Genomic DNA, 27,973 nt, shown 5'->3' on the forward strand with positions numbered 1-27,973 from the left:
TTGGTTCATCTTGGCTCCTCCCAACAGTCTCCTCCTGAAAGTCATCAGGATAAAATGTTCTGGTCCTTGAGTTGTACCTGCTGTTATGATGAACAATCAACTTCCAGAAAAACTCTGAGAACCCCAACGTGGTGAAGTACAGGCTTTTTAACAAATCAGATATCATGTGATTATTTGAGTTCTCCTACGTAAACCAGAGAGCAGCATGTCTGTATAAGCACAAAATAAAGTCCAATTACCCCTGTTAAGAGATTGTTACTGTAATCATACTGCTCTGTTTTCAGCTGTGAAGGACAATGTGCACCAAAACAAGATCCCAGTGAATCACACCCTTCCAGAGAGGATAAATGAACAAGCAAATCTCAGCATCAATGCAGCCCGGTCGTCAAAGATACTCTATGTCATCACAACCAGCCCAAGCCATCCAACTAGCTCCATGCCTGGTAATGACACAGTAAAATGTGGAAATGGGAAAAAACATTTTGCCAAAGCAAAACCTGGAGTCACTGTTTCCTTTGCTGCCTCCTCAAAGTTAGCAGATTCACTGTGCATCTTACTAAGAGATGAATTTTCATTCAGTCTAATTAGCACTAACTGGGATTCTCTCATTACATTTCAAAACACTTCTCAGCTTAAGTCAGAAATAGTGTGAAGATGGTGAGTTCTTGAGAATGAAAGTGTATCGAAATATGTGAGTCAGAGCAGCCTCCTTACTGAAATCAGCTTGAGTGACCTGCATGCCACAGAAGGGCACAAGTTTCTGAAAAGAGCAAATTTTACTTGTAGAGTCTAGAATAGCTTGAGTGGTGGTTGCATCCCTGTTACCCCAATTAACAAAAGCCTCATCAATAACACAAAGAGGACTAGACAAGGTAATGGGTGTAGGCGAGGTGTCACTGAGAACTGTCATGTGTTTAGAACTCAGTTCAGGACATCAATGAATTCAGAAATTACTGAATTGTAAATAATTGAAGGCTGGAAATGCACTCTTGGTGAAAATCACCATTTTTCTCTCCTGTTGTTAAACCACCCTGGGCATCTGCTTTTCTGCATCATTGGAGCTGGGCCTCAATCCCACTGGGGACACTCCCACAGTGCTGGGATTTGGTTTGGGGTGCTGCAGACAGCATCCTAAACCTGAAACATGAGCTGCACACCCAAACCAGCCAAGGTGCAGAACGTGCCCAGGAACAGTCTGGGACTAGCCCCAGCCTAATGCTGGCTTACCACAGTTACACCTAAGCTGCCTAGTGTTAAACTGCCCAGGAACACCAGCAGAAACTACACCTTGGATTTCATGCAGTTCCAAAAATACTATTCAAATTATCATGTACAGGCAATGCTTTGAGGAAGGGGCAGTGGGTGGAAGGGAACTTGTGCTTCCTTCCCTAGATAATTTTACTAGCATATGCTTTGAATTTTGCCAGCTTTCAATTTTATTGGGAGGAGTTTTGCAAGAGAAAAAAGCAGTTCTGACTGAAAGTTGTATGGTTTGTGCCAGTCTGCAGAAAATACTTGCAGGTTTAAGGCATTGTCAAATTCCAGATTTGAATAAAGGATCACGAGGCTGTTTGTTCCTTTCATGCAATATTCTTACTGTAAAAACCATAAACAAATGAATGTACTGAGAGCTCCCCCTCTTCTCTTTTGCAGAATGGACAATATACAGCCTCACAGCACTGCTCATCCTAAGTGTTACAGCCATAATAGCAAAGATACTTCTGCATGTTACCATGAGGTGAGTGTGGAGCAAAACCAAGCACAGAGAACCAAGATCTCAACTCTGAACCAAACCTGGGGCTCCTCTCTGCCTTCCTATTGTCAGGCTGGCCATACTCCAACCCAAGTTGGTTATTACATATTTGTATTTTCATAGAAGACCCTTAATAAGCACATTTTTAACTTTCCAATCTGTTAGGATAGCATTTGCCACTAGACTATCTCTTCTGCTGTTGATTTGACAAGATTTGCACTTTAGGGGGAAGGAGGAAAATGTTATCAATCAGACATCCAGGTTTAGTGAGAAGAGGTCAAATTGTGATAATTCTTTGCAGGGAAAAAAAATTAAAACCTCTACACTCTTATCAAGTAAATTTTGTGTCCTCTAGATGGACACTCACTGAATGAAATGATGGGTGAGTTATCAGCAAATCAAAATGCTGAATATTGTACTTACATAGTACAAATATGCTTAAAAATATACAAGGAAATTAATTTGTATTAATAGCAACTATCATAACAACTACAGTCTGTAGCTTAATGTCACTGTTGTCATTAGGGTGGCAAAAGGGTACCTAACCTTTCATTTGATCAAGCAAACCAAGAAACACTCCAAAAACCTGCATTTTGCACAGCAGGCAGAAAGAAGTGCCACAGATGGAGTGAAAGCTGTGAGCACTCCCAGTGCAGACACATTAATAGCCAAGCACAGTAACTACAAGAGTGAATTCACTCTTGTTTCCTAGGTCCCACCAGATTCCAGCTGCAGCTGAAGCAGAGGATTGCAGTGATGTCACTACTGCTGGAGAGATCTGGAGTATTTTTTACCAACCATCCACATCAATATCCATCTTCAAGAAAAAGCTTCGAAATCAACAAGATGATTGCAACCCACTGGTGGGAAACTGAGCTTTTATTTTGCAAGGATTGATCTCCTTAAAATCCAGGTGACTTGAGATTAATCTTCCTTTTTTTTCCTCCCAATCTCATACCTGTTTTCCAAAAAGTCCATTTCCAAAGGCCTTTGAGTGACTTTGCCTATCTGCTGTTCTCTTGGATATAGCAGGGACAATGGATTTAATTGCAGCAATAATTTTGAAATACCTGGTGCTCCTCAAGTCTGTAGTGCTGTTGATTACTGCCTTTAAACCATTGCACTTAAAATAGATGTAAAAACTCGTAAAATTGAAAACGTCCTGTACCCCTGCCCAAGGTAACTGAAGGGGTATCTACAGGTTGAGGATTTCTTGTGTCCCCCTTGCCTGTAGCACTGTGTTAGATCAGGATACTTCAATCCTTTTATTCTCAAGGCTGAAGACAGAGGTGGGTACTGATAACCTGTTCAGCACACAGAGTTTATTTGCCTTGATGTAAACACATCTCACTGGTACTACACAGTAGAATGGGAATCAAAGACTGGAAAATGACTGATCATCATTCCTGGTTGCTCAGTGCTGTGCTCTTTCTGTATGTTCTGTTTCTACAAGCAGAGATGCAAACAAAAAATCAAATTCAGGATGCCTCTATAACAAGATTCAACTACAAATATGTATTTTGATTGACTAGAGCTCACCAGGTCAAGGCCTGCAGGAGCACTGAAGCCTTTTAAATGACTGTCTGACCCATCATTCACTGATCTTTATGATAATTTTGTTCATATTCATAGTGATCCTTTAAAAAACTATTGTACTCCAGCCTGAGAGCCAGCACTCATCCTGGCTATAAGCTTAGGGCTTCTTAAAGGATTGTCCAAAGATACTGTAATCCACTGATTTTTTATCAGTGAGGCTGACTAACCAATTTTTGCTCTGAAGTCACAGGTATCGATCTCAGCAGCCCAAACTATTTACAAAGTTGTAAGCTGCTATCACCAGCTCAGCTGGGCCAGGCTGTGCAGCTGAACATGCACAAACAGCTGCCCTGACACTCTCCAGTGAGAAGTGTCTCCCTGCCTGCAGCACTAAAAGTGAACTGAATTTTTAAGGTAATTGCCTTACTTGTCAAAGAACTAAAACATCAGTGGGGTTCTGATCTGTGAACTACTTTCTTTGATTGCAAAGACAGCATTTACTATTTCTCCTCTTTGGTAGACTGACTGTCCATGCACAATACCCAAATTTCTCATCCCACCACCACAAGTGGGAAACAAGTGATTCCAAGGGATCAGCAGTGAGTCTTTCAGCCTCTGCGAGTTCACACCAGCGAGATATTTAAGAAAAACTGTCAATGCAAATGTCAGCTAAATTGACAGGAAAGGTTTACAATGGGCAGCTCCTTAAGCTCAGAGAAGGTTCACTGAGAACCATTAAACTACAATAATTCTGGTTAAGTTTGAACATATACCAGTGGTCTGCATATACCAGATGTGCAGTCAGAGAACATCTATTAAGTGCATCTACAAAAGGTAATGAAGAAAAGTAAGAAAATTGTCACCGAGTTGAAATTCATTCTAGTATCTGCCCTTACGTTTTTTAACATACAACTCCTTCCTTATTGTGAGAATTACAGATTTCACTGAGAAAACAGGGTATCAAGGAATTAAGCAGTGAAATCTTGTGCCTTACTGTAGATCTGGTCTTTTACCTGAACTGAATTCAATCCAGCTTGATTTATGTACCACAGATGAGTGCTAGAAACAGCTGAACAATATCACAGTGCATGCTTAAAAGAAACCAGACTTTACTAAGCCAGCAATTATGGAATTGTTTATATAAAAAATGGAATAGCATGGGAACATCTAGTACTTTCTTGCATGAGCTGCTGGAAAGAATACAGGAAAATATAATTACAGTATTAGCTAAAATGAAGACAGGACAAGTTGTAAAAAATATGCTGGTTCTCTCTTATGTGTCACCATGTTGGACCAAAAACCATTGTCTGTTTCAGTCCCAAGCTCTGAAATTGCCTTTTTTAAAAGTAAGGTTTTGCATTGTGCTGTGTGGAGAAAGAGTTCACCTCAGAGATTCAGAGCAAAACAAGGTAGGTGGTTCCTAAGAATCCTGAATTTGGTGCACTAACAGGACACCAGGCAGAGAGAATCACAGAGTGCTGCCACATCCTCAGGAGCTGTTACGAGCACACAGTGCTTATCACAAAGTGATGAAGCTTTGCTTGCCTTATCAAATGCAAGTTAAACATTTTGTCAGAGAGACATTTATAAAGCAGTTCCCTAATGGTGATAAACTGAAAAAACATCAGGAACACCTGGTGACTAATTTACATCTACCACAGAAAGGAAAAATACAGAATGTTACACTTCTCTTCATTAGTGAAGAATTTAATTTCACTATAATATTAGAGAAAATATCATAACAAACAGCGACAAAGACTGATGCTACTAATGCAAAATCTAGAGAATGCAAGAAGTGAGATTTTTGCATTGCCCCCTTAGCTCCTCAAATATGTTTTTAATAAAATTATATTTCATGGGACTTTCATGGAGAGCAATAATCAAATTTATGTACAAAAGTCCCATAAAACCAGCACTTACAGCAGATTAACTGGTCATGGCAACAATAAACAGTACTAGTATTAGACAGTGCATGGGTAATTCAGTGATAAAAGCATAGAAGAAATTATGTTTTCCCCCCAGAATTTTTGATATCGGCTGATTCTAGATCCTGTTAGTGCTAGCAAACAGAGCAATGGATGGAAATTCATGGACAGGGTCCCTTAAATAGCACTTATTACTTTGCAGGGCTGAGACCATGAAGAGAGGTAGATCTGCAGTGTGGATTTTTTCAGAATGTGGTAGGGTCACTCACACTGCTGGTGCAGACACTTCAGTGTGTGGTGATTTATGGCCAAGAGATGTGGTACCCATGAACAGAGCATGTTCTGATCTTTGCTGTAAGGGTTTGGGGGAGAAAGAAGCAAAAGCATGACCATGCACAAGTGTTGTAGTCCCACAAAAGAAATGCCCCTACTCCACAGGCAGCTGAGAGCTGGAGAGCAGGGACACCTCAGGATGGTGGTGTCTGCACCATTTTCTCCAACAAATTGAAAATAACTGCAGAAGAAGAATTTGTTTGGAATTGTATCTGAACAGCCTTCTGAGCTCCTGCCTAGCAGTCCCTTCAAGAGGCTGGACAGGCTGCAAAAGTGACACTGGCTACAATGTCAAAAGCAACTCTTTTGGCAACCAAATCCTGATGAGGAGCTGCTCCTCCTTCACGTGGATTTCAGCTCCTGCCCTGGCCCGCTGCTCACTCTTGTGTTGGTGTGACCAGCCGTGCAGTGGTGCAATAAACTGATCAGGTCAAAAGCTGCCATGGCTTTTTCTTCCGAGTTACTTTTTACAGAGCTGAGCTCTCTGGCCTTGCTCTCTGGGAGGCTGCACAGGGAGATGAGCTGAGAGCTCCCTGAGTGCACACTAAGCAGGCAAAAAGCCATGGACAAGGCCAGAAGTCTGCCCCAGGAGCTGGGCAATGAGCACTTGTGCTGGAGCTGCCACAGCCATGTGTGAGCCTGCTGCCTTCACTCTGCACCCAGCTCCTGCAGCCCACACTGTGTGTGCACCTCAGGTGGAAAGGGGCCAGCTGGACAAGTGCCTTCCCTCATTCAGAATCTACATTTAAAACTAGTTTAGTTTGTTGACTACGTGATTTTATATGTATTTTTATCTTAATATTGTTATGTTGTGGGAAAATAGAGACTTTGTTATGTAAAAATGTGTGATGTGTTATCATAGTAATATATATATTTGTATATGTATAGGAAATGCATTATTTAATACAGCATATTATGCTTCTATCTTGCTAACATTTTATAGGAAGAAAAGATGTTAGTTTACACTCTGGGAAAAATAAATTTTCTATACACTGTAACCATAGGGAAAAAAATCAAAGATACTTCTTTGGTATGTATGATAGAAAGACATTGAGAATAGGGGAACTCAGCCTCAGTTTTGTGACAGAATAGATGCTGATAAAACAATTGCTGTAAGAAACACTTTCCTCCTTTGAATCTCATTTCTAGCTACATTGTATTAGGCTGTTCATAAGATTCTGCAAATTCATGTGCATATACTCTCTGGATGATTTTTGCCATCAAACATGTAATCTGCTTTTTCAATCAAGCATTAACATAATCTTCTTCAGGACTTGTTTCTGCCAGATTTTCTACAGCCGGGACAATGCTGAGGAAGTTTATCACATTGCTCACACAGACAATCCAGTGGGATTGCAGAATTAAAGTCTGTGTATTCCAACCCTCCCAGCAATAATATAAATAGGAGATTTGTATGGACAGTCCTGGAAGCTGCACTGAATCTGCAGCCTGGATGGCTACAGCTCAAACACATCAGCAGACACACGTTTGCCACTGAATGAGCATAAGCAGCTATTCCACTTTCATCTTCTGCTTAATAACCCTTCTCAGGCAGTGGGAAGGAACAGAGTTTTCTGGTGCACCACTTTGCCTAAAGGAAGGGTGAACTACAAAAACAACTCCTGACAAAAACTTGTCCAACTGGTTCTTACTGCCTTGCAGCAGTATTTCACAATCTTCCAATGAAATACAGTTCACTGATAGTTTCACCTGAATATTGTTCTGGACATTTATGAACAATTCTGCTAACTTGAGAGCGAAAAATACAATTGCCTTCAGACCATATCAATTTTTTTTAACAACACATCCCCACCAGACACAAATTTCACACCACTCAGACTTTCCCAGATTTACTGAGCACCTGTGCTTTGGGATGAGATTTGGCATTGTGAACTTCAGTCTAAAGACGTTTTGCTACAAATCCAAAAGCTATCACAGGAAGCACATAAGGCTGTCAAGAAACCAGAATAAATCAAATTTGAGATGACTCGCTGCTGAAGTATGCACTGTGTTTATAACTGTTCACCCTGCTTTCAGCAAATGGTTGTAAATAATAATTATGAAAAAATAAACAGTGTATTTGTGCAGCAGGAGTCCAGTTAGGATGACTAAAATGTATATAAGCATGAAATAAAGGAGGCAGAAATTGCTGCAGTTCAGCAGCAGATTACAAGAGCACGGCCTGCTGTACATTTTAGAAGAGAGTAATTAGAGCTGAGAATGATTACTTTACATATAAAGTATGATACTGCTCTGAGACAATTTCTGAGGTAACAGCAAGTTGGAAGTTTTCCGTTTACGTGTTTTCAAACTTCTAAAAACTGTATAAATTTGTTCAGGGTTTGCTTTGCAATTGCAGCACTGTAAACAGTGTAATGCTGTTTTCACTTTCTTGCAAGATTCATCTTTTCTCTAATTAATTCCTCCTGGCAAAAATAATGCTACGTTTTAAGAAACCTTCAGCAACCTTTTATGTAAACACCAGAAAACCAATGACAAATACCAAAACTGTCTCCAGCTTTTCACAAAGACTCATTTTTCTTTTAGAAACACAGTTGTGACAGGGAAGGTTACTCTGCTCTTCTTTCCTGCAATTCTGGTTATGGGACTCTGGCACTTTGGTTCTTTCTGGGAACTGTTCCCTTCTTTTTTCATGCTTGTTTCCTAAGCAGCAGTTTCATTCCCCACAAGGGAAATGTGTTCTTTATTCTGAAAGAGACACTTTTCTATGAAGCATTTAAGTCACAGGAGCACAGTGCTTTCACTGCAAGATCAAATATCTGGTTTCAGGTATGCCATTGTCTCCCTGGCCAGAGAATTAGGCCAGGCTGGCTCCACAGGGTATGAACATGGCCATCCTTTTAAGGGCATTTTTCTCTTCACACTACCCAAGAAACTACAAACGTCACCTAACAGCTGTCATAGGATTTGACAGATGCACACGATATTGCAGATAGTGTTACAGAAACACCAAGTGTTCCAATAATGTACAATCCACTATGAATAATCTGCTCCTGCTTGTCTTTTTCTACTGTATCAAAGTTCTGTGAGGGTTTGTGGTGCCCCACAGGACTCTCATTTTATCACAAATTTGTTCCTTAAGTATCAAACCTGAAAAGCAAAATGAACCTCCCCACCTTGCCAAGTATCCAAATGTTCATTTTGCACAGAAAATATTTACATTTAGTTATTTTTAAAAAGCCACCACAAAGACCAAACAGAATATCACACAGAGCCAAGCACCACACACAAGCTCAGCCAGCAGCCCAGTGCTGTGTCTCATGCAGACAGAACACAGGCTCCTGGATTATTCAGTGGGACACTGTCACAGCACATGTCACAGCTGGGACAGCCACAATACAGAGTGCCACCATACAATTTCAAAAGGCTTTAAGCATTTGCCCATACAGAGAAACACCATACCTGATCAGAATGCTTCAGGCACCTGCCCATATACAGTAACACCAGGTCACTTCAGAAGGCTGCAAATTTCTGCCCTTCTTGTTCTTTAGCCCAACCTTTTATACCCCTCACATTCATGCATTGCACCTGTGTGCCCTCTGTGGTTGGTCAGCGCCCCTGGGCTCTCCATGGCTCGTTGCTGTCAGTGCTGCTCACCTGCTGCTCACAGCTGTGCCACTGGGGATGGGGCTGGGACACAGCCCCATCCCAACCACCACAAACTGTGTGCTACAGGACACTGAGGGTGGTGGCATGTCCTGTTCTTAAAAGCACAATCACCTGGCAGTTTTCTTCAGGACAGGGAACAAGAAAACAGAACACCAGCAGCAGCAGCAATCGGGGGAGTGGAGGGAGGGAGGAGAAGGGAGATTCAGATGTGACCTGTCCACATTTGAGTTACCAGCCACCCACACACAGGGCTTTATGCTATTTGTAAAAACAAGTGTTTTGAGAACTAATTTGTATATAAAAGGCATATTTGAAATCACTGGCAATTGCTCACTGAGCAAAAAAAGGGGCAGATAACTTTAATTGGGAAGCACCTGCTCCTGTGGCTCCTCCATGGTTGTGCCTCTCTGCCACACAGAGCAGGCTGTTCCATCTCACCTGAGATCAGGATGGGAACTGTCCTCATGCCCTACAAAATAATACTCCTGAGCAGTCTGGCATCCCAAATGGAGTTATCACACATGAAACACGGAGGGCTGGAGAGAAGTAAGGCTCATTTCTTGCTGAATCATGAGGTGATTGAATTACAGAGCACTTGAACATGGATGAGAAATGGGGAAAGCCCAGGGGATTACCAGGTGAAAATCTTTGTGAACAGGAGGAAGCTGGAGAATCCTGGAACAGGCTCTGTGAGTGTATCACTGGATGGGAAATGAGTAACACATGAAGGTGAACTGCTTACTCAGTAACATACATAATACACATGTACATACACACACAGAGCCACACAGCCCCAGGCTCCCCTTTTCTGCAGTCTGCATAAACACCTCTGATGAAATTGTGCTCTCTGCTGACCAAAGGAGCACCACAGTATTGATTTTCACCTGGGCAGGACCAGTGATTCCATGATCCAGGGCAAGGACCTGGATCTTGACTATGATTTACCCAGCTGTGTCCATCTGTATCATGCTCTCTCAAAACAATTTTATTTCAGGGCAATAAATTACTTTTACCTGAAATTACAACCGAGTTCAGCTCCCCTGCCATGAGGAACAGGCAGGTTCCAAACATAAATGAGGATTTCTTTTAACAGATGTGGTACTTCCATGTGCCTGGGGGGCTCAGGGGCTTGTGTGACACCTACCCCCCACTGCCCCCCAGGAACTGCAGTGCTGTGTAAAGGCAGATCCATATCCACCTATCTGTTGTTAAAAAAAAAAGAAAAAAATCTTGTTTATTAGAGTTCATCTCAGTATATCTAGGACTATATTTTGAGGAGAACAATTATCTATGTCCTTTCCCCCAAAACAAGAAGGACAACTCCCACATGTATATGCAATAAAACTGTATTTTTTGTGTGGTTTTGCCTTTTTTTTTCTTTTAATACAGACATTTGTACACTTTCTTACAAAACTGCAAGTAACTACACTTCTCTTAAATCATTTTTGGTCGGCAAGTACTGTAAAATCTTTGTGTGCAATTATCATGTATTTACAGGGCCTCGTGTTAGTGATTTTCAGTGATTATTACAATAATGTCACACACTCTCAACATAAGACATGGCTTAAGATAAATATATTAGTAAATAAATATTCTGAGAACATATTTCCATACATGAAATGTGCTGCTATACATATACAGAATATATACAAGATGCTTTCTAGCTTTTAAAACATTTTTAAAAATGGTAATGAAGGAGAAAGAGCCCTTTGACCATATTACAAATCTTTACAGCAAATTTTATACAAAACAATTTTAAGTGCTATAAGACAATTTTAATTAAAAACATTTTAAATAGTGCCTCATGAGCCAAACACAACGACAACTGTTCATGTAAGTAGTAGAAAGGCATTTTGTTATAAAAACCATCTATCATGGCCAGCTAGCCTGTAAGTCTGCACTGGACAGAGTTTTGTGTTAAATGTCAGAGCCAGCACAGAAGGCAGGTGTAGGGTGTCTGTGGTGTGGCCTGCAGAGACTTGCACCAGCAGAGATTTCCACAATGTGTGGGACCAGTACATCTGGGATCACCAGGAGCCAGAATATTCAAATCTTTTTAAGAACCACTTTTACCAGCATATGCTGTTTTAGTTACAGAGTACAATGTATCTTAGGTGGCCTTTACAGTGCCTCACAAAACACCAAGCAGAATAACCAAGCTAGTTTGCCATAGCTTCTACAATGCATTTCTTTTTTAGTGGAGGAAGGAAAGGGTAAGACTTAAAAATTAAAAAAAAAAAATTTCAAAAATCACAAACCTTTAGAGTTTGTTCTCCCAATACATACCACTTACTTCAGTCATTCAGAGAATGAATAAGTTTTTAATAAGCTTTATACACAGAAAATGTGTTCACTGACATTTTTCTTTTAATCTTATACCCAGATATTGCCTTGTATTAATTCTCTGAACAGCTGAATTTTGGTGCTTGTTGATTGAAAAGATGTAATGTGAATTCCTTTAGGTGGAACTTTTTTCCTAACTTACTGGGTATGAAAGCAAAAGAAAATAGACAAATGTATTTGTTATTTCTTAGATATCTGTTTCCTTCTTTTAAAATAGTTCATTTGGGACTACAGAGAATACAAGTTTTGCTGGGTCTCACAACCAGCCCAGTGCTGTCAAGGACATTGCTTTGGCAGAATATGAAGTGTACATCTCTATTTTTTTGTCTTTGAAGTATCTCCAAAGTGAACTTAGGACAAATCTTTTCAGAAGACTGGCACTGTGGGCATTAAATACTTAGTTTCCCTTTAGAAGAATTCCTGCTGTGAATACACCACAGGATGACACTGTGTCCTCAGGCACATGCAGCATGACAGGCAATTTAACCCATGCTATGGTAGCCTCTTACTCAGAAGCTGCTGTTTCCACAGGAAACAATTGCTATCAGAAGTGACGACATAAATTATCTCATGATAACAAACATCCCCACTAGGACAAGAACAAGAACAAAAGTATGTGCCCAGGCTGATGGGGTACAGAGAGCACTCTGTACACAAGACAAAAATGAAGCACAACTGGCTGGGCCCAAGAAACCTTTAGAACAGATCAGTCTACGGAAGCTACATCAACCACAGCAAAGAAGAAAACAATGACCAAACCAAGTCCCTCACTTTCCCACACACACAAAAGGTGACAAGCACTGCTTCCCTTAGGCATGCTTGCAGCCTGTAAGGAAACAAGAAACCCTGTTTCCAAAATGAGCCAGCAAAGCTGTGAGCACACTGCAAGCTCTGCCTTCCTGCACATGCCAGCATTCCTCACAGCCGTAGCAGGGGCTACAGGTGCCTGAAAAACTTCCTATGGAAGGAAAAGCTCATTACCTACAAAGGTAATAATACCCTTTCTAAGCACTTTGTTCGAGCATCTGCTTGAGGGAGAGGTCCCCAGCACTCTTCACTGGTCAGAAGATACAATGAGGTCCACGGTTTAAATACAGGAAGTGAGGATGAGAACATTCTGAGCTCTCAGTTTCCTTACCCCCACTCTGTTGAAACTAATCCTAATGGCAGGACACCTTCCTAGCCAAACCATCAGAGCAGCATGAAAGGGGGGAGAAGGGAAGAGGAGAAAGGAGACAGTCCAATGCTTCACCTCCCTCAAAATCACTCACATAACTTGCTGGCTGCTAGGATTTGCTACTGGGATTAGTCAGTATCTGAGCATCCATTCAGCAGCTGTATCCCTCTGCATTACTACATTTCAAGGTGCTATCTGGTTTCTAAGGCAGGTGTAGCCCTGAGCTTATCAAAGGCTGGACTCCTTCAAGTAGGAGATAACAGCATCTACACATAGCCTGGCTTATTTAACACACTGTGTTACCTCTCAGCAAGAGGTCACTTCTAAAAAGAAAATATAAATAACACTTTGTCATTAATATAGAAATGGCACTAGAGCTCAGAAATGCTCCACACCATGTTCCACATGGGCTTTGCACACAAATCAAGGCCTGAAGGCTTCAGGCAGGAGGGACAAAGGAGACAATCAAACTGATGTGAACACAGAGGAAGTAGGGGAGGGACTTCTCCACATTACCACTTTTGTGTGTTTGTCAAAGCTTAAAAAAAATTAAGTCCATGAGAATTTGGAGTCTCTGATAAGCTCCGCTTCTCCATCTGGGATCATCTGGACAGGTCTAGTCACTGATTTGGCTTCTCTCCAAGGGATGAGATCCAGCACCTGAAGGATAAAGAAAACTAAGGAACATTGCATCTAGAATATTGCACACAGTTTTGAGCCCCCACAACAAGACACTCACTGACTGGAGTTCCACAGAGAGCCAAGATGCTCAGAGGGCTGGAGCACTTTGTGTGGAGGGGCTGAGGGACCTGGGCTGCTCAGCCTGCAGTAAAGGCATCCCCAGCAGCTCTGCAATGCCTGCATGGAGGCTGCCCCAGTGATGAAACCACAGGCTTCACAGACATGCATTCTGAACAATTCTGAGGTGAGGAAGTTAAGTTGAACTGTGAGATGTTCAGACTGGACATAAGCAAAGTCTTTTGACCATAATGGCAGTCAAGCACAGCCACAGGAGCTCCAAAAAGGGACTGCACTCTGTATCCCTGAAGGTTTAGCCAGCCTGACTGGATACATTTGGTTTGACAAACTTGGTCTGGACTCAGAGCAGGCTCTGCTTTGAGCAGGGGGTTGGACTAGATTATGGCCTGAGGTCCCTTCCAAACTAGGGTGCCTTGTGATACTATGAACACCCTTAAATATAACCCTGGCAAGGCAGCTAAGAAATATCCCCCTCTTTCTGTGAGTGGCTATTTTTCCCCCTTGTCTATGTCCACAGCAGAGACTTTCTCACATATTCTTCTACAGCAATTCCAAGATTTTCACCTTTTTAAAAGAAAACCTTCAGCTTGTCTGTCATCTCTCACAGTGGCATTGCCTGCTTAGGCAACTCAGCACAGCTGCCATGACTAGCACAGTGTCCCTTGCTGTGGGAACTCTAATGGGGGCCCCTCCCCACACAGGATGAGCATGAAAGCTTTTATAGGGTTAATTAGCAAGTTATCATCTTCTCCTCCTCTGGCTATGACCAAATGAGCACAGGTAACCAGGGAACAATACTTTGGGGCAAATGGTTAGTCAATAACCTGCTGTTATGTGAAGGATGGAGTGACCTTTATGGCTGCAGGTACCTAGGTAGCTGGCAGCATTTCATACACTAACAAAGAAAGGTAGCAAGTAATCAAAAAAAGCACATATGTTACCTGTGGCCTTTGTGGTCATCATAAGCTTCTGGGAGTTGAGAGTGGGACTGGGAAAGGGCATTCCAGTTTCCTCCTCCTGAGAGTAGTTCTGCCGCAGGAATGATGTTGCCTCATAGCACACCTCCCTCTCGACCTGTACCTCTCCAATACCTTGACAGTGCAGGTAAGTGTCTAGCTCAGGTGTTCCATCCCAGGAGCTACAGCCTCCTATGTGGGTCCCCTGGTGCTCTGGTGGTAGAATCAGCTCACAGTCTCTGTCCTCAGGAATGATGGGAATGCGTTGACCCAGATCACATACACCCTTACAGCAGTTTGGCAAGGTGTCATCAGGAAGTGTGTACTGCACATTCACTGCATAGTCTTCTGTATAGCAGCCACCACCTCCACTGCCACTGTTGCTACTACAGGCTACCTGCTTCTCTTCATAGAAGCAGCAGGGCAACCCCTCATATTTTACCCCATCTGTCCTATGTAAGTGGTCTGAGTTAATACTGTACAAGCCTGGGGTGTTCCCTGACTGTGGTTCAATTCCTTGGCCACATGTCCCCCACAGTGGAGAGCTAAGGAAGAGTGCACTACAGTCAGCTGTGCCACTGCTGGGCTCCAGGGCAGAGTGCTGGAATTCAAAGCAGCACGCGCATGCCTGCTCCGAAATCGACCCTGCTATCTCTGGATTCTTCCAGTTCCTTTTAACATCCAAGGCAGCACCAGGAGTGGCCTCAGGTCCTCCCTCTGAGGTAGTGCCATTTGGATCCCTGTGCTCTAGTGAGGAATTACTGCTATAGTTCATATCCATGCTGCAGTTAGACAGTTGGTCCCCTGAGGAAGAAGCAGGCACGGGCCGGCAGTCAGCGCCCACCACGGCATGACTGTGAGCTGGAAGCTCGTCCTGGTGGGGGCCCTCCAAGAGCACAATTGCACCCCTGTTTGCACCACCGACCTCGCCCGCTCGGCAAGGGCTCCTGCTGCGGTAAACGTAGGGGTCATAGTCACTGCTCAGAGAGCTGCGGAAGGTGGAGCAGCTCCCGTAAACCCCCTGGTTACTGACCTCAGTGCAGTCAACCATGGAATCACTGGAGGAGCAGTGGCACTGACCAGAACTGCTGCTGCTGCTGTCGCTCCCAGGGCAGTCAGCCAAATACCCACTGCACACCGAGCGATGACCGTGGTAGCAGCTAAAGCTGGAGGTACTGCCGCTCTCCAAGCGGGACGAGGGCATTACGTGTACCACAGGAGGGAAAAGCATGCTGCTACCAGGCTGAAAGGCACGGGAAGGACCCTTTGAGGAAATGCCAGCTGGAAGCTGTCCATCTTGCTCAGGGTAACTAAGGCCTTGGAAGTAGTAGTGCTGATACATGGTCTCGTATCGGGAGAAGCACGCTGCTTTGGAAAAGTTGCGTCCACCAAACTTGGGTCTTCGGAAGTTGTGAGCTGGAGAGTAAGCCCTGTGCTCCAGGCTGCAGTGATGTGTGTTTAAAGCATGGTCCAAATGAATGGGCTGATAACTGCGAATGTAGGCAGGGGAAGGGGCTGGGTAGAGGCTCTGTTCACCGTGCCGCTCCACGGTCAGCAAGGTGATGGGGTTCCCGTGGGGGTCCATGCTGGTCCGCGTGGGATACGCTGTGATCTGGCTTGCTCTGTGCACCCGGCCCGGGTAATGGACAGGCAGGATCACCCTCTGCTGCCGGCTGCGGGCCGGGTTGATGGATTCCAGACAGATTGGAGCTGCATTCCCCTTCTTCTGCTCTGAATGAGAGAAATAACAATGGAGAAGTAGAACTAGCAGGGAATAAAAGGGAATGTACTTTATACGGGAAAGGATATTTTGTTTTCCATGTCATTACATTATGCACCAATTTTTTACACGGGAGAAAATAAAAGCAAAACAAAAGTCAAAAGCACGTCTGGAAAACTTTGAAACACCCAAATGTATTTGCTTAAAAAGCAAAAGAAGTGAATTTATTTCAGATACTGTTCTCATATGCACAAAATATTTTGCTTACATCTTGCAGAGGCTGAGAAAGGCTGGAAGTCATTGCTCAAATTTTCACTTTATGCATTTTTACATAAATGTGCAGCGCCAGAAAACTTTCTTAAGACGGAGGAAATGAAAGCAGGAAGAGGGCAAGCAAGGGAAACCACGTTCCAAGTTACAACACCATGGAAAAATAAAAGAACATACATTGTTTTCTTTATAATTCCCAAGGGAAAACATATCCCTTTTCTCCATGTATCCTTGCACTCAGGGCTGCACAACACTGCCCTCAGCTGGGCATCATCCCCACCCCAAGGCTATGCCAGGGGCACTCAGCTGCTCTCTGAGAGTTTGGGGCTCACTCTATTTCCAGGGCTATGTTACAATAAGGACTGAGAGCTCCACGGAGATTCACACACAGGCACACTTTTTATTTCATCTTTTAAGCTGTCTGAAATAAACAAGACACTGCAGCACTTACCGATGATGTTATGGCGGCAGTGAGGGCAGGTGTGATGCTGCAGCAGCCAAGGATCCACACATTTCTTGTGGAAGCGGTGAGTGCAAGGAATGACACGCAGTTCCTACAGGAGCAGATGAAGCACCATGAAAATGTGAATGAAAATTCATGTGCATGAAAATGTACTTCTTCCTAACAAGTGAATTTTTCACAGCTTGCTCCTAATTTTTTTTCAACCTGGCTATTAAATGGAGCAATTCCTAGTCTTGAAGTGCTAAGAAGGAAAAAAATGGCATCAAGACAGTCAAGAGCACAAGAGGTAGTGCTCAGCTGTCTCTGAAAGAATAGTCTGCAGGGACCTTAGAACTCCATGCATTTCTTTAGGACATTTTTTGTAGTATGTCTCTATGACCCAACACCTTTAAGAAGGACACCATAAAAATTTTCCTTAATATACTCAATGAACTTAAAAAACAGAAATCAAGAGTAATGATGTACCCTTCCTACAATTATTTGCAATGGAAAACACTCAGGTAAAAGCAAAACCAACACAGTGCATGTGATACTTTTCCCTTGCCCAGGACTCTTATCCTTCAGCTATGATCTGTTTACAGGATTTCCTGAGCCTGATGGATATCTCTTTCAACAAACCTTTCCTCTAAGCGCTCACGTCTCCCCATGAGCTTAGATTTTCAATTTGTAACATGCTTTGGCAAGGAGTTCCATAGGGCTGCTACCTCCTGGTGGACAAACTTTGTATTCCCCTGTCCCCAAGTAATGTAGGTCTAAAAAGTCCTTGCCCAGTCAATCCTTCAGAGTTTTTTACAGAAACCATTCAAAATATTTGATCATTTTGTGACTACTCTTTCCTGAAGCACCTTCCTTTCCATTCTGTATCTTTTGAGAGGTGAGGTCAGAAGTACACAGTACTCAAAGTGAGAACATGATTAAACTTACACTGTGGTGTAATTATATTTTCAGTTCAGCTCTCTAGACTTTCCCATCTCATTCCTAGAATCCGATTTGCCTTTCTAACTGCCACAAAGCAGTTAAATTGCCACCAATTTGCTTTCACAAAGCTATCTAAAGCATCGAGATCTTGTTCCCGAATAGCAATGCTCAGCTCCCAACCCATCCCTGATGCATGTGAAGCTCTTCCCCATGTCTATCACTTCAAGCTGAAGTTCATGCCTGAATTTCCTCTGCAGTCAGTTTGTACAGCCCTTCTGAAGTCCTTGTCTACCTTCATCCTTGCTACTCTGAATAATTTCCCATCAACTAATTTCATTAAACTTTCTATTTGCACCTTGCAGCACTCAAATATGCAGCTGGCATTTTCTATTGCATTAAAAATGACTCTTATGAATCATTTCAAAATAAAATGTCCTCACATAATCTTTCTAATGGAAGTTGATAGCTATGAATACTGACTGCCTCTATTTTATTTATTTTAAGGAGCCCATTTTCTATTTCACCTCTGGGTTGAACTGTCATGGACACCAAGCCCTGACATCAATACAGTGATTGTAACTAAGGAGTCAGAAAACTGTTCCTGAACATTTTGACCTCTCTTACTTCTCCTCCTCTGGTTTCCTAGCAGTGCTGTGAAAATTGACATTTTTAAGACAGGGTTCCATCAAATCTTGAAAAGCAAAACCCTAAGGATATCCCTTACCTCCAAGGGAGCTTGCACACATCATCACCTTAGTGCATGACTTGTCAAAAATACCCAGAGAACCAACTGCTGAGGCAACCCTGCCATCTTTGTTCTTCAGAAATGCAAGAACAGTGAAGGCAGCAACTTGCAAATGGGATCCTTCACCTCTCACTCTGCAGCACGGGTAATTCAGAGCTGCAGGATGCAGCTGAGGCCAAGTTGGCTGCTCAGTGTGATCAAACTGAGAAGCGGCACCACCTCAGCACAGAATGTCCCCAACAGCCAGCCACGTACCACAGTGCTAAAACCACCTACATTCCCAGCCCATGGTGAAGAAACCTTTCATCCTTTACCTCCCCATCAATGTACTTCTCCAAGCAGATGGCACAGTCAGAGGTGGAGCTGCTACTGAGTGTATCCAGTGCTCCACAGTTACTTTCTCGGTGTCCCTTACTTTTGGACTTAAACTTCCTGGTCTCCATTTTCTCCAGTGCTTGCACTGCAAGCCTGTTCATGGAATTCTACATGAGAAGAAACAAAAGAAAAAAAAAAGAAAAGAAAAAAAGAAAAAAAAAAAGCCAATGCTGCTGTGTAAGGGACTAGAGTGTAATAGCAGAGAAACACCACCATAACATATCTTACAGATCATGTCAGCCCCAAGTGATGTATAATTTCTTAAATTAAACAGAGAGAAGGCTAATTAGAATTCAGATCAGAAGCCTCATGGAAAAGAATGTATGCCACATGCAGAAGTGAGAATGATAAACTACTCTGAACTAGAACTGGATGAAGGTGCTGACAAATGGGATACACTGCAACTTCTCAACTGATGGGCTGCAACTATTCAAACCAACATATAAAACTTGGCCAGGAATTTTTTTTCTATGTCAATATGTCAATATTGATTGTAATGTCCCAATATGCTGTTATCACCCTATTGCCTGGAGCAATACTTGAGAAAGGGATTAAAATGAAATGTTATAAATTAGCTGTATCATTTCCTCCAGGACAAACTCTAAGTATGTCACCTGGAATTTATAGAAGTATACCAGTGCTACTGATAACCTGTGAGCAACCAGCAATGTTCTTTCTTCCCAGTGCCTAAGTGGACTGCTTCTGCACTGTTTTCATTCCAGGATTTAACTGAACGAACATCATGGGTCGATGTAAATCTGCTTTAAAGATATTTCCAAGTTCTGCTAAAGGCCTACACGCATGGACAAAACCACACAGCCACCAAGATGGCTACTGTAAGTCAGTGGCCTGCATTTCCCAAAGCTGCAAGCACATTTTAGGACAAAGTAAGAGAAGCTAACCTTCAGCATTCAGTGAATTCCCACTACTGCTCTTACCTGACTGCGTCGCTGTTTCAGTTTGATCTTGACAAGAAGAATGAGGCAAACAAGAGACACAACCACAAAGAAGGCCAGGAAAATTCCCATATCAAAGTACTCGGTGGGTTGCTTAAAAATAAAAACAAAGGTATTATTATTATTCCTTCCTTTAGATCATACTCAAAGCTGTTGTTTCTTTCTCTTTTAATTTCTCAGGGGTCATTGCTGAATGTACACAGTCAGAATAGCAGAAGTCAGGGTACACATTGCCCTGTTCATTACCTGGGATTCTAAGAGACAAAACCTGTGTTTTGTGCCCACTGCAAGTGAACGGAATACACAGAATGCCAAGCATGGGATATCAGGTTTACAGTCTCTGAACTGCAAAATCCAGGTTTTTTAACTGAGTGAATCGCACCAAAACAAATTTTATAGCTTATTGGGTTGCTTATGCATGTAACTGACTGAAAAATCAACATTTGAAATTTCAAAAAATGGCCCACTTCTCAAATACATTTCTTAACAGAAGGATTCCATTAAAACGAAAACCAAAAAACTGAAGTGGTAAGGACATGGATGACCTCTAGTTTTGTTCTTCTGTAAACTATATATAGAGTGTTAGGGGGAAAAAAGGTCTAGAAAATCTATTTTATATTACAATTACAAATATCAGATAATCTCATAATTAATCTACGTTTAAAATATTACACAGAATTATTAGTTAACACAGGGCAAACTGCCTTACAAAACTGAATGATCAGGAATGTGCAATAACTAAGAAAAAGGAAAACTTCTGTGTGAATTTCTATACTCAAAAGTATCCTTCTGAAAGACAGCAGATGCCACATTGTGGATTTCATACTTACACCAGGTCCAGCTGCTTGTCCAGAGTTCTCAGTTTATTTAGGTCAACAGAATTTCACATGTATTAATGCACACAAGGAGCACCAGAACATCTTCACCCCCAGTGCAGTGAGCAAGCCCTGCCTGCAGTAACAGCACTGAGATACCCAGAGAAAGGATCTGAGAGTCTCACCCGTGGGGGGCGATGCTGAATCCTGGCCCGTGCCACTTTCTGCTTGTTAACTATGTTCATGAGCTTGACAGCATCAGCACCTTTCACATACACCACTGGTCTCTTCAGAGGGTCCTCTGAGCCCTGGTTCAGCTAGAACAAAAAAAAGGAGTCTGCTCAGAAGGCATGTTTCAGCAAAACCACCTTCCTTCTGAACAATGCAGAGAATGGTTAAGGAGTATGAACATGGAATTGACTTCAAGCACCTATTGTTCTCTTCTAGCACAGACTTTTAGTTAAGTATTCCACAGAATTAAACTTTTGACTTATGCTGCCTTTTTTTTTTTTTTTTTAATGGACCAAAAATAAGATTAAGCATAAGCAAATGCTACTTCTGAACAGCCACTTGAACTTAGCTGCATCATGGGTCAGTGCAGATATTAATACTGTAATGTTAAACCTCACAATGAAGAAGAATAAAAATATGCACATTTAAAAAAATTGTCCCTGCTACATTTTATCAATCTTTCAATTTCAACTTTTTCACATAGAAATTTCTTCAGCTCTCTGAACAATCTCATATCAGAAACCTGTCTTTCAGGCTCTTTGTACCCAGCCAAGTTAAGTTAGTAATTTCTGATGTTTAATTCTACAAACTCATTCAAAATTACTTGAGTTCTAGCAATGATGAGACCTGATTGCAGGATGGTGGGGGCCTCAAAGACGAAAGTATTTGAATAGATCATATAATTCACTCTGAAACTTCCTTCCAGGTCCAGCTATGTTTTGTCCAAAAGGTCAAATCATAGAATCAGAAAATAATGTGTGTGGGAAGGCATGTCATGAGCCTAACCTCATGGTCAAGGCAGGGTCAACTATGACACAAAATCAGGCTGCTCACAGCTTTATCCAGTGTAATCTGAAAACCTTCAAGGGTGGAGAATGTGCAACTTCTCTGGCCAATAACTGCAGAACAACAATCTGCTGAATTATATACCAGAGAGAGTTATAACTACACAAGAGAATTGTTCTGTTAAAAAACAGCACCAACATGATAAATTCATACAGCTTATTCTGACTGATGAGCAAAATATGAGTGCAGAGGCTGGTTGATAGAAAACAAGCAATGCACTGACAAGCAGATGGAAATGGTACAGGGGAAAGGAATGAGATGACAGGAATGTGAGCAAACAGAACAAGAGCATCTTTTGGCTGAGATTAACATATCTGCATTGTTGATAGCTACCTGTTAGTTCTGGCCAAACCATGTAGGAATTACCAGCTGACTGGTCCATCATCCTGATTAAAGGACTCTACTTAAACTGACCAGATGATGATAACAGATTTCATTGAGACTTTTTAAAAGTGATTCTTCCTAGTATTTGGAGGATTTTCTGAGAACACTGATCAAACTACTTTTAAGTCAGGTGTCTTGTGATGAGCTGAAAAATAGCTGCAGCATCCAGGGACCCAACATGTCTACAAGCCTTGCTGGCCTAGGGCCAAATCCAGTCACTGTCCTTCCATTCCCAGACACATACTCTCTCTCATGATTTCTTGTTCAAGAGAGAATTCTCCCAGTTCCTCAGTCATTTTTGCACATTGTCAGACTCTTGCTAATCATGATGCTCTGGGTGCTGTTACTCCTCTTCAAATATGCAAATTAAAACTAAGAAACAAGTCAGACTTCAGAGAGCATTTCTAAAAATAAAAGTTTCATTCTTAATTTACAGCAAAAGATACTCAGATCAATAGGAATAAAACCCATTTAGGCAAAGTCCTTTTATTTGGCATCTACCAAATTATCTGAGGACAATTCTTCTGGTCAGGCCTGCTTCCAATTTCTGTTCATGGACTGGCAGGGGGACTGCCTTTCATAATACTCCACTCCTCCTTTTCAAAGAAATCTCCCTTATTTGTTCTTGTGCTTGGTAACAAGCACACATGAGAAAATTTCCTAAACAGCTCCCCTCAGTGTTTTAGGATATTTCCCTTTGAACCAAAGATACTCCAGACTACCTCATGCCAGTTTTCCCTCCACTATCTGTCATTGTCTTCCACAATTCCATTACGAGAGCCAACATGGTACTTAAAGACAAATTACTCAGCACCCCAATGTCAAAGGTTCTGAAGACTTTAGATGAGAACCAAAATCCATTAAAAACAAGCATCCAGAGCAGCATGAGAACAGAGCCAATCCAGTAACTGTAACTTTTAGAGTATGAAAGCTGCATCCAGTCATTCCTCTCCTGTTTGCCAGTGTTTCCACAGGCTCTTTCATCTAGCAGAGCCTACTCACTGTGTCAGCTACTGCTCTAAGCCACTAACCTTCTTCCTTTTTATTGGTACACCCAAAATATTCAAACATCCACTAGACTAGTTTCCCAGCTCCTGGGGACAGATGCACCCAGTTTATTATTTATAATCAAGCAAGGAAAGCTGTTGTTAGAGGGAAAAGAGCAAGAGACAGTAACTCAGCTTTCCCAAGTTCAGAGCAGGGTGGCTGAAAGTAACCAGAAGCTGCAACACAGAGTTAAAAAATAGAAAATGACAGATCACATCTTTGTAAAGAGATTTTTCCTATGTAGAAAAGGAGAAAAAATATCCCTGTCAAAGTTTTCAAGATCAGAGCTTGATGCAACTTTGATGCACATGCAGACCACAGAACTCAAAGCACCCATTGCACAGGATCTTCTGCATTCCTTTGTCCAACAGATGCTCATTTCAGAATTAAAGCCAGCTTCTTTCATGTAAACATTGATCTCCCTTTTCTCCCAAGAAACACAAGCTGCACTTAAAAACCTTCAGCTCCACTTGTTTCTGCTGTAACAGAAACAGCAGTTTTGTTTCAAGACTAAACAGAATTAAACCAAATACAGAACTATTTTTGTGCTTATGTTTCTTCACTGAAATAACCCAAAATTAGCTGAAGTATGCTAAAGCCTTTCATAGGGCTATTACCTCACCTACTTCAAATAAAAAGACGAAAGTTATAACAAGACTTGGAAAAAGAAGAAAAACCCTGCTTGTCCACAAAATACATAGGCAGAAATCATCAGCTGTAAATGAGAAAGAAATGGTTATAAGTTTTAAAAATAAACTCGTTTAGAATCAGGTTTGAAAGTTGTTTCACAATCTCAAAAATAGCAGCTGTTCAACAACACTATTGATCACAGGCTGGTTAGGCCAAACATCCTGTGTTTTGTACACAGAGCTGGGCAAAGAAAACCTCCTTGATTAGATAATGGGCCACAAAAAATTTGCCTCCATCCTCTTTCAAAATCATAATCCCAGACCTACATTCTAGCAAAAGCTAGGAGAAAAAATCTAACTCCCCCAAGTTTTCCCTTTCTACCAGGCTCCCAACACCTACACTGCTGCCTGCCTGACATTGCTGCATACCTGATCAATGGCATCTGGGTTTTCAGAAACATCAAAGATGACCGCTGTGGCTCCTCGCTGCACTGCTCGTTTGGCCTGCAATAAGAAAGACAGCATCCTCAGTCCCACCCCAAAAATAACTTCTTAACTCAAAAATTACTCCCTCTCCTCACCTCCAGATAGAAAACGTAACATTTTGTGTTTCTGTGTAGTTAAAACAAATGACAGGACAATTACAAACAGGAGTTCCTGAACCAGCATGGAAGGTAGTTAAACTTCACTACAGCTTCTACAGTGTCTCTGCTCCTTTCTTCTGAAACTCCTCTTTCAACAACCTTTTACAGGAATTCAAATGAGATTTAGACCCTCTTAAGACTTTAAGTACAAGAAGTTTTAAAAATTATATTATTTTTCCTGGAAGTGCCATTAGAAACCATGTTCCCTATGACTTGGAGTGGAGATAAGGTCCCTAGTGTAGCAAATTGCAGTGGACTGGGTTCTTTACACCTTTTCAGTGTCATTCTCACAAACTAGGATATCACAATCTCAAAATGTGCCTCAGAGGATACTGCTTTTTCTGACCATCAGAGGTCAGAACTGTTGCATATGTTTCTCATGCTGATCACAGCTATAAGTGCACAGCTTTTCATCAAATACAGTCCAAACCTGGAGTTACCAACTGCACATTAGAAGATATTAAAATCCTCTGGGGCAGAGAAAACAAGGCTAACACAGGGGTTTTATCCTGCTTCTGCCACTGTGTCTCTACATATACTGTTCAAATGTTGCTCAATGGCTCCACAAAGCAGACATTCCCAGTAACTTTTCAAAATCCTATTAACTTTATGGACACAGAATATAAGAAATTATTTCTCCAAGCAATGACAGCTATCACCACCACAGTACTAAACAGGAAGGCACTGGCCCTCCACAGAGACTACCAGAACTTGAACTTATATTGAGATATAAGAGAAACCAATAAAAGTAATAAATTATGAAACATTACTCAGCAGTTTCCTGGAAAAATGTTGGCCAATACAGAGAAGTTAGTCTGAATACATAAAGTTCACTTGCTTTGCTCTATTCTCCTATTTTATTCTAAATCAAAAAGGCCAATCAGACAGCACATGAGGGAAACCAACTCCCAAATTATAGCTTTTTCTCAGCCCACCAGGTATTTGTCCCCTTTGAAGTCGGCACACCTGGTTAATGACTAAGAACTGTTGGGAGGAAGAGTTAAAAGGAATCCACCACCCATTCTCCCTTGCAGCAGCCCTGGGGTGAGGGCTCATCCAGGTTTCCCTAGAAGGCACCCCTTACAGACACACACTGCTCATAGAACTGTTCAGGCTATTCAGATTATTTTTTCGGGATGATCAGTCAACAAGCAAGGCCCCTTGATCTCTGAAGAGATTTTTAAAGAGATTTCGCAGATCAGCGCTGACAAAAACTCCTTAATTGCGCGAACACACTGAACGAGCAGCAAGTTTCCACCACCGGGTGTTAAGAGAGGAAAAGCACCGAGTAAAAACATCGTGGTGTGGAGGTTAATGGCAAATGGGGGAGACTCGTGTGGCCATCCTGCCAAGTGTGGCGTTCGTTTCACTGTGGCCTAGCGAGGTTCGTTTCACTGTGCCCTGGGAGGCTCACTTCACTGGGGCCAAGTGAGGCCCGTTTCACTCGTGGCCACACGAGTCACCCCCATTTGCCATTAACCTCCACACCGCGATGTTTTTACTCGGTGCTTTTCCTCTCTTAACACCCGGAGGTGGAAACTCCCCTGTGAGGCTCATTTCACTGTGGCCAAGCGAGGCTCTTTTCACTGGGGCCATGCAAGGTTTGTTTCAAGGGGGCCAGGCGAGGCTCCCTTCACTGTGCCCTGGGAAGCTCGTTTCACTGGGGCAATGCAAGGTTCGTTTCACTGGGGCCAAGCGAGGCTCCCTTCACTGGGGCAATGCAAGGTTCGTTTCACGGGGGCCACGCGAGGCTCGTTTCACTGGGGCAATGCAAGGTTCGTTTCAAGGGGGCCAGGCGAGGCTCCTTTCACTGTGCCCTGGGAAGCTCGTTTCACTGGGGCCCAGCGAGGCTGGCAGCCCGAGCCCGGCGGGGCTGGTTTCCCCGCGCCCTGCGAGGCTCCGGCCGCCTTCCCCCGCCGGCCCTGAGGGAGCAGCGGCCGCGGCGCCCCCGCGCCGGAAGCGCCGCCGGTCCCCGGCCATGGAGGGGAGAGGAAGGGGCCGGGGCCGCGGGGAGACGCGGAGATTTCGGGGATTTATTCCTTGCTGCGGTTTAAATCCTGACACCCAGGGAAAGGCGCTCCCGCCTGGAAGTTCGCTCCAGCCAAACTTCCTCCGCCGGAGGCGCTGACCACTGGTGCACAAGGTGCTCAAGAGGCGCTCCCGCCGCCCCGGGGCACGGCCCGCACCGAGCGCCGGGCGCCCGCGCTCTCCGGCGGGCCCGAGGCTCCGGCTCCGCGGCTCGGGGGCCGCCCCACGGGCCAGGCTCCGCTGGCCGGAGATCAGAGAGCGGCTGCCTGCCCCGCCGGCAGCTCGGCCGTGAAGCCGGGCGGTGCTGAGGGCAGCGGGAGCGCCGCTGCTCCCGGGCATTGCCCTCCCGCTCCCGGCCCCCGGCAGGAGCGCACCTGTGGCCGGGGCAGCCTCCAACACCTGCCGGCCCTGCTGCATCCCCGAAAATACCCGCGGGACAGCTCAAGTCAGAACGTCTTTGAAAATAGCCTGTCCACTCGTCAGTAATCAGGGCAGCTCAAAATAACACAGCAATGCTGAGTCCCACTTAAAATAATGCCAGTTTGTAATAGGCACGTGATTTTTTTTTTTTTTTGGGCTAGCCAGCACTTAGACTCCCTGAAATAATTTTTCTAAGTAAAGTGACCAAACCTGCATCAAAAATAAACACAAGCTCGATGAGGGGGGGAAAATAAGCTAATACAGTACATGCTTTACTTTTACATTTACAGTACCTGTGGCAAACAATCAGACATTTCCACAATTCCATTCCCATTCATTTGCCAGGCCTATTTCTTTCTGTGATTGTCTTCTATGGCTTAAAACAAATGACTATCACTATGTATCAGTATTCTTCCCCTTTTGTAAAGAGTAATAGAAAACAAAAAAAAAAGGTAATTGCACTTCTCATAATTCAAGTGATCACTTTGTTCACAGTGACAACAACCTCCCATTCCATCTCTGTGCTCAGAGTCTAGAGTTTATGCTACTACAGAACAATGGACGTTACCAATAAAAAGCACATTAAATACTGTCTCAGATTAAAATCTGGCAGAATTTACTAGACCCTGTAATCTAAGTAAGATAAGAGGAAATGCACGTGACAGAAGCACAAGAAAAATACCTCTCCACATCCCCAGGCCTGAGGAATTTTAAGTTATTACCTCAAAGAACACCAGAGAGATTTTAAGAGCTCTGCACTACCTCCCTGTGGGCCAGGCAAATACAATAAGGAAGTAACAACTTCCTTGATGAGGCAAACTTTCATCCCAAGGGACCAGATAATTATTAAACAGGTGCATGTTCCTCTCGTTCATTCAAGTCAGGTAGGACAGCAACAACCAAAACAAAGTTCAGCTCCTTCCTGAAGGACTGTGCAGGCTTGCACATATGAGCATGGCAAGCATCTCCTCCCCTCTGCTTTCCAGTATGGTTTCATTCCAATTATTGTTTCAGTCAGAACACAACAGTGGAGAAACCATCATAAGAAAAGCTGCGTAACAAGGTTCCCC

At 42.9% G+C, this 27,973-nt stretch overlaps 2 protein-coding genes across 8 annotated transcripts in view; one reads left to right on the forward strand and one right to left on the reverse strand.

Annotated features, from left to right (window-relative positions):
• The window catches only part of KREMEN1 (kringle containing transmembrane protein 1), a 40,329-nt gene extending 20,481 nt beyond the window's left edge, over positions 1-19,848 (forward strand). For 3 of the 4 annotated variants that reach the window (XM_064392056.1, XM_064392058.1, XM_064392059.1), the window contains exons 7-9: positions 285-443; positions 1,654-1,738; positions 2,466-6,667. In XM_064392056.1, the coding sequence (XP_064248126.1) occupies positions 285-443; positions 1,654-1,738; positions 2,466-2,628 (407 nt within the window). In that variant the 3' untranslated portion in view covers positions 2,629-6,667. Of the gene's footprint in view, positions 1-284; positions 444-1,653; positions 1,739-2,465; positions 6,668-18,287 lie in introns of those variants that run through there. The other variant, XM_064392057.1, reaches the window with a different exon arrangement.
• Positions 10,539-27,973, reverse strand: part of ZNRF3 (zinc and ring finger 3) — a 66,378-nt gene continuing 48,943 nt past the window's right edge. For 2 of the 4 annotated variants that reach the window (XM_064392042.1, XM_064392045.1), the window contains exons 3-9: positions 24,241-24,315; positions 20,860-20,991; positions 19,842-19,952; positions 18,843-19,010; positions 16,854-16,956; positions 14,398-16,143; positions 10,539-13,357 (exon numbers count right to left, since the gene is read on the reverse strand). In XM_064392042.1, coding sequence (XP_064248112.1) covers positions 13,314-13,357; positions 14,398-16,143; positions 16,854-16,956; positions 18,843-19,010; positions 19,842-19,952; positions 20,860-20,991; positions 24,241-24,315 — 2,379 coding nt within the window. In that variant the 3' untranslated portion in view covers positions 10,539-13,313. Of the gene's footprint in view, positions 13,358-14,397; positions 16,144-16,853; positions 16,957-18,842; positions 19,011-19,841; positions 19,953-20,859; positions 20,992-24,240; positions 24,316-25,421; positions 25,771-27,973 lie in introns of those variants that run through there. The other 2 variants (XM_064392046.1, XM_064392043.1) reach the window with 2 other exon arrangements.

The sequence above is a fragment of the Passer domesticus genome, chromosome 17 (assembly GCF_036417665.1).
Source record: "Passer domesticus isolate bPasDom1 chromosome 17, bPasDom1.hap1, whole genome shotgun sequence".
In the NCBI taxonomy this organism is placed as follows: domain Eukaryota; kingdom Metazoa; phylum Chordata; class Aves; order Passeriformes; family Passeridae; genus Passer; species Passer domesticus.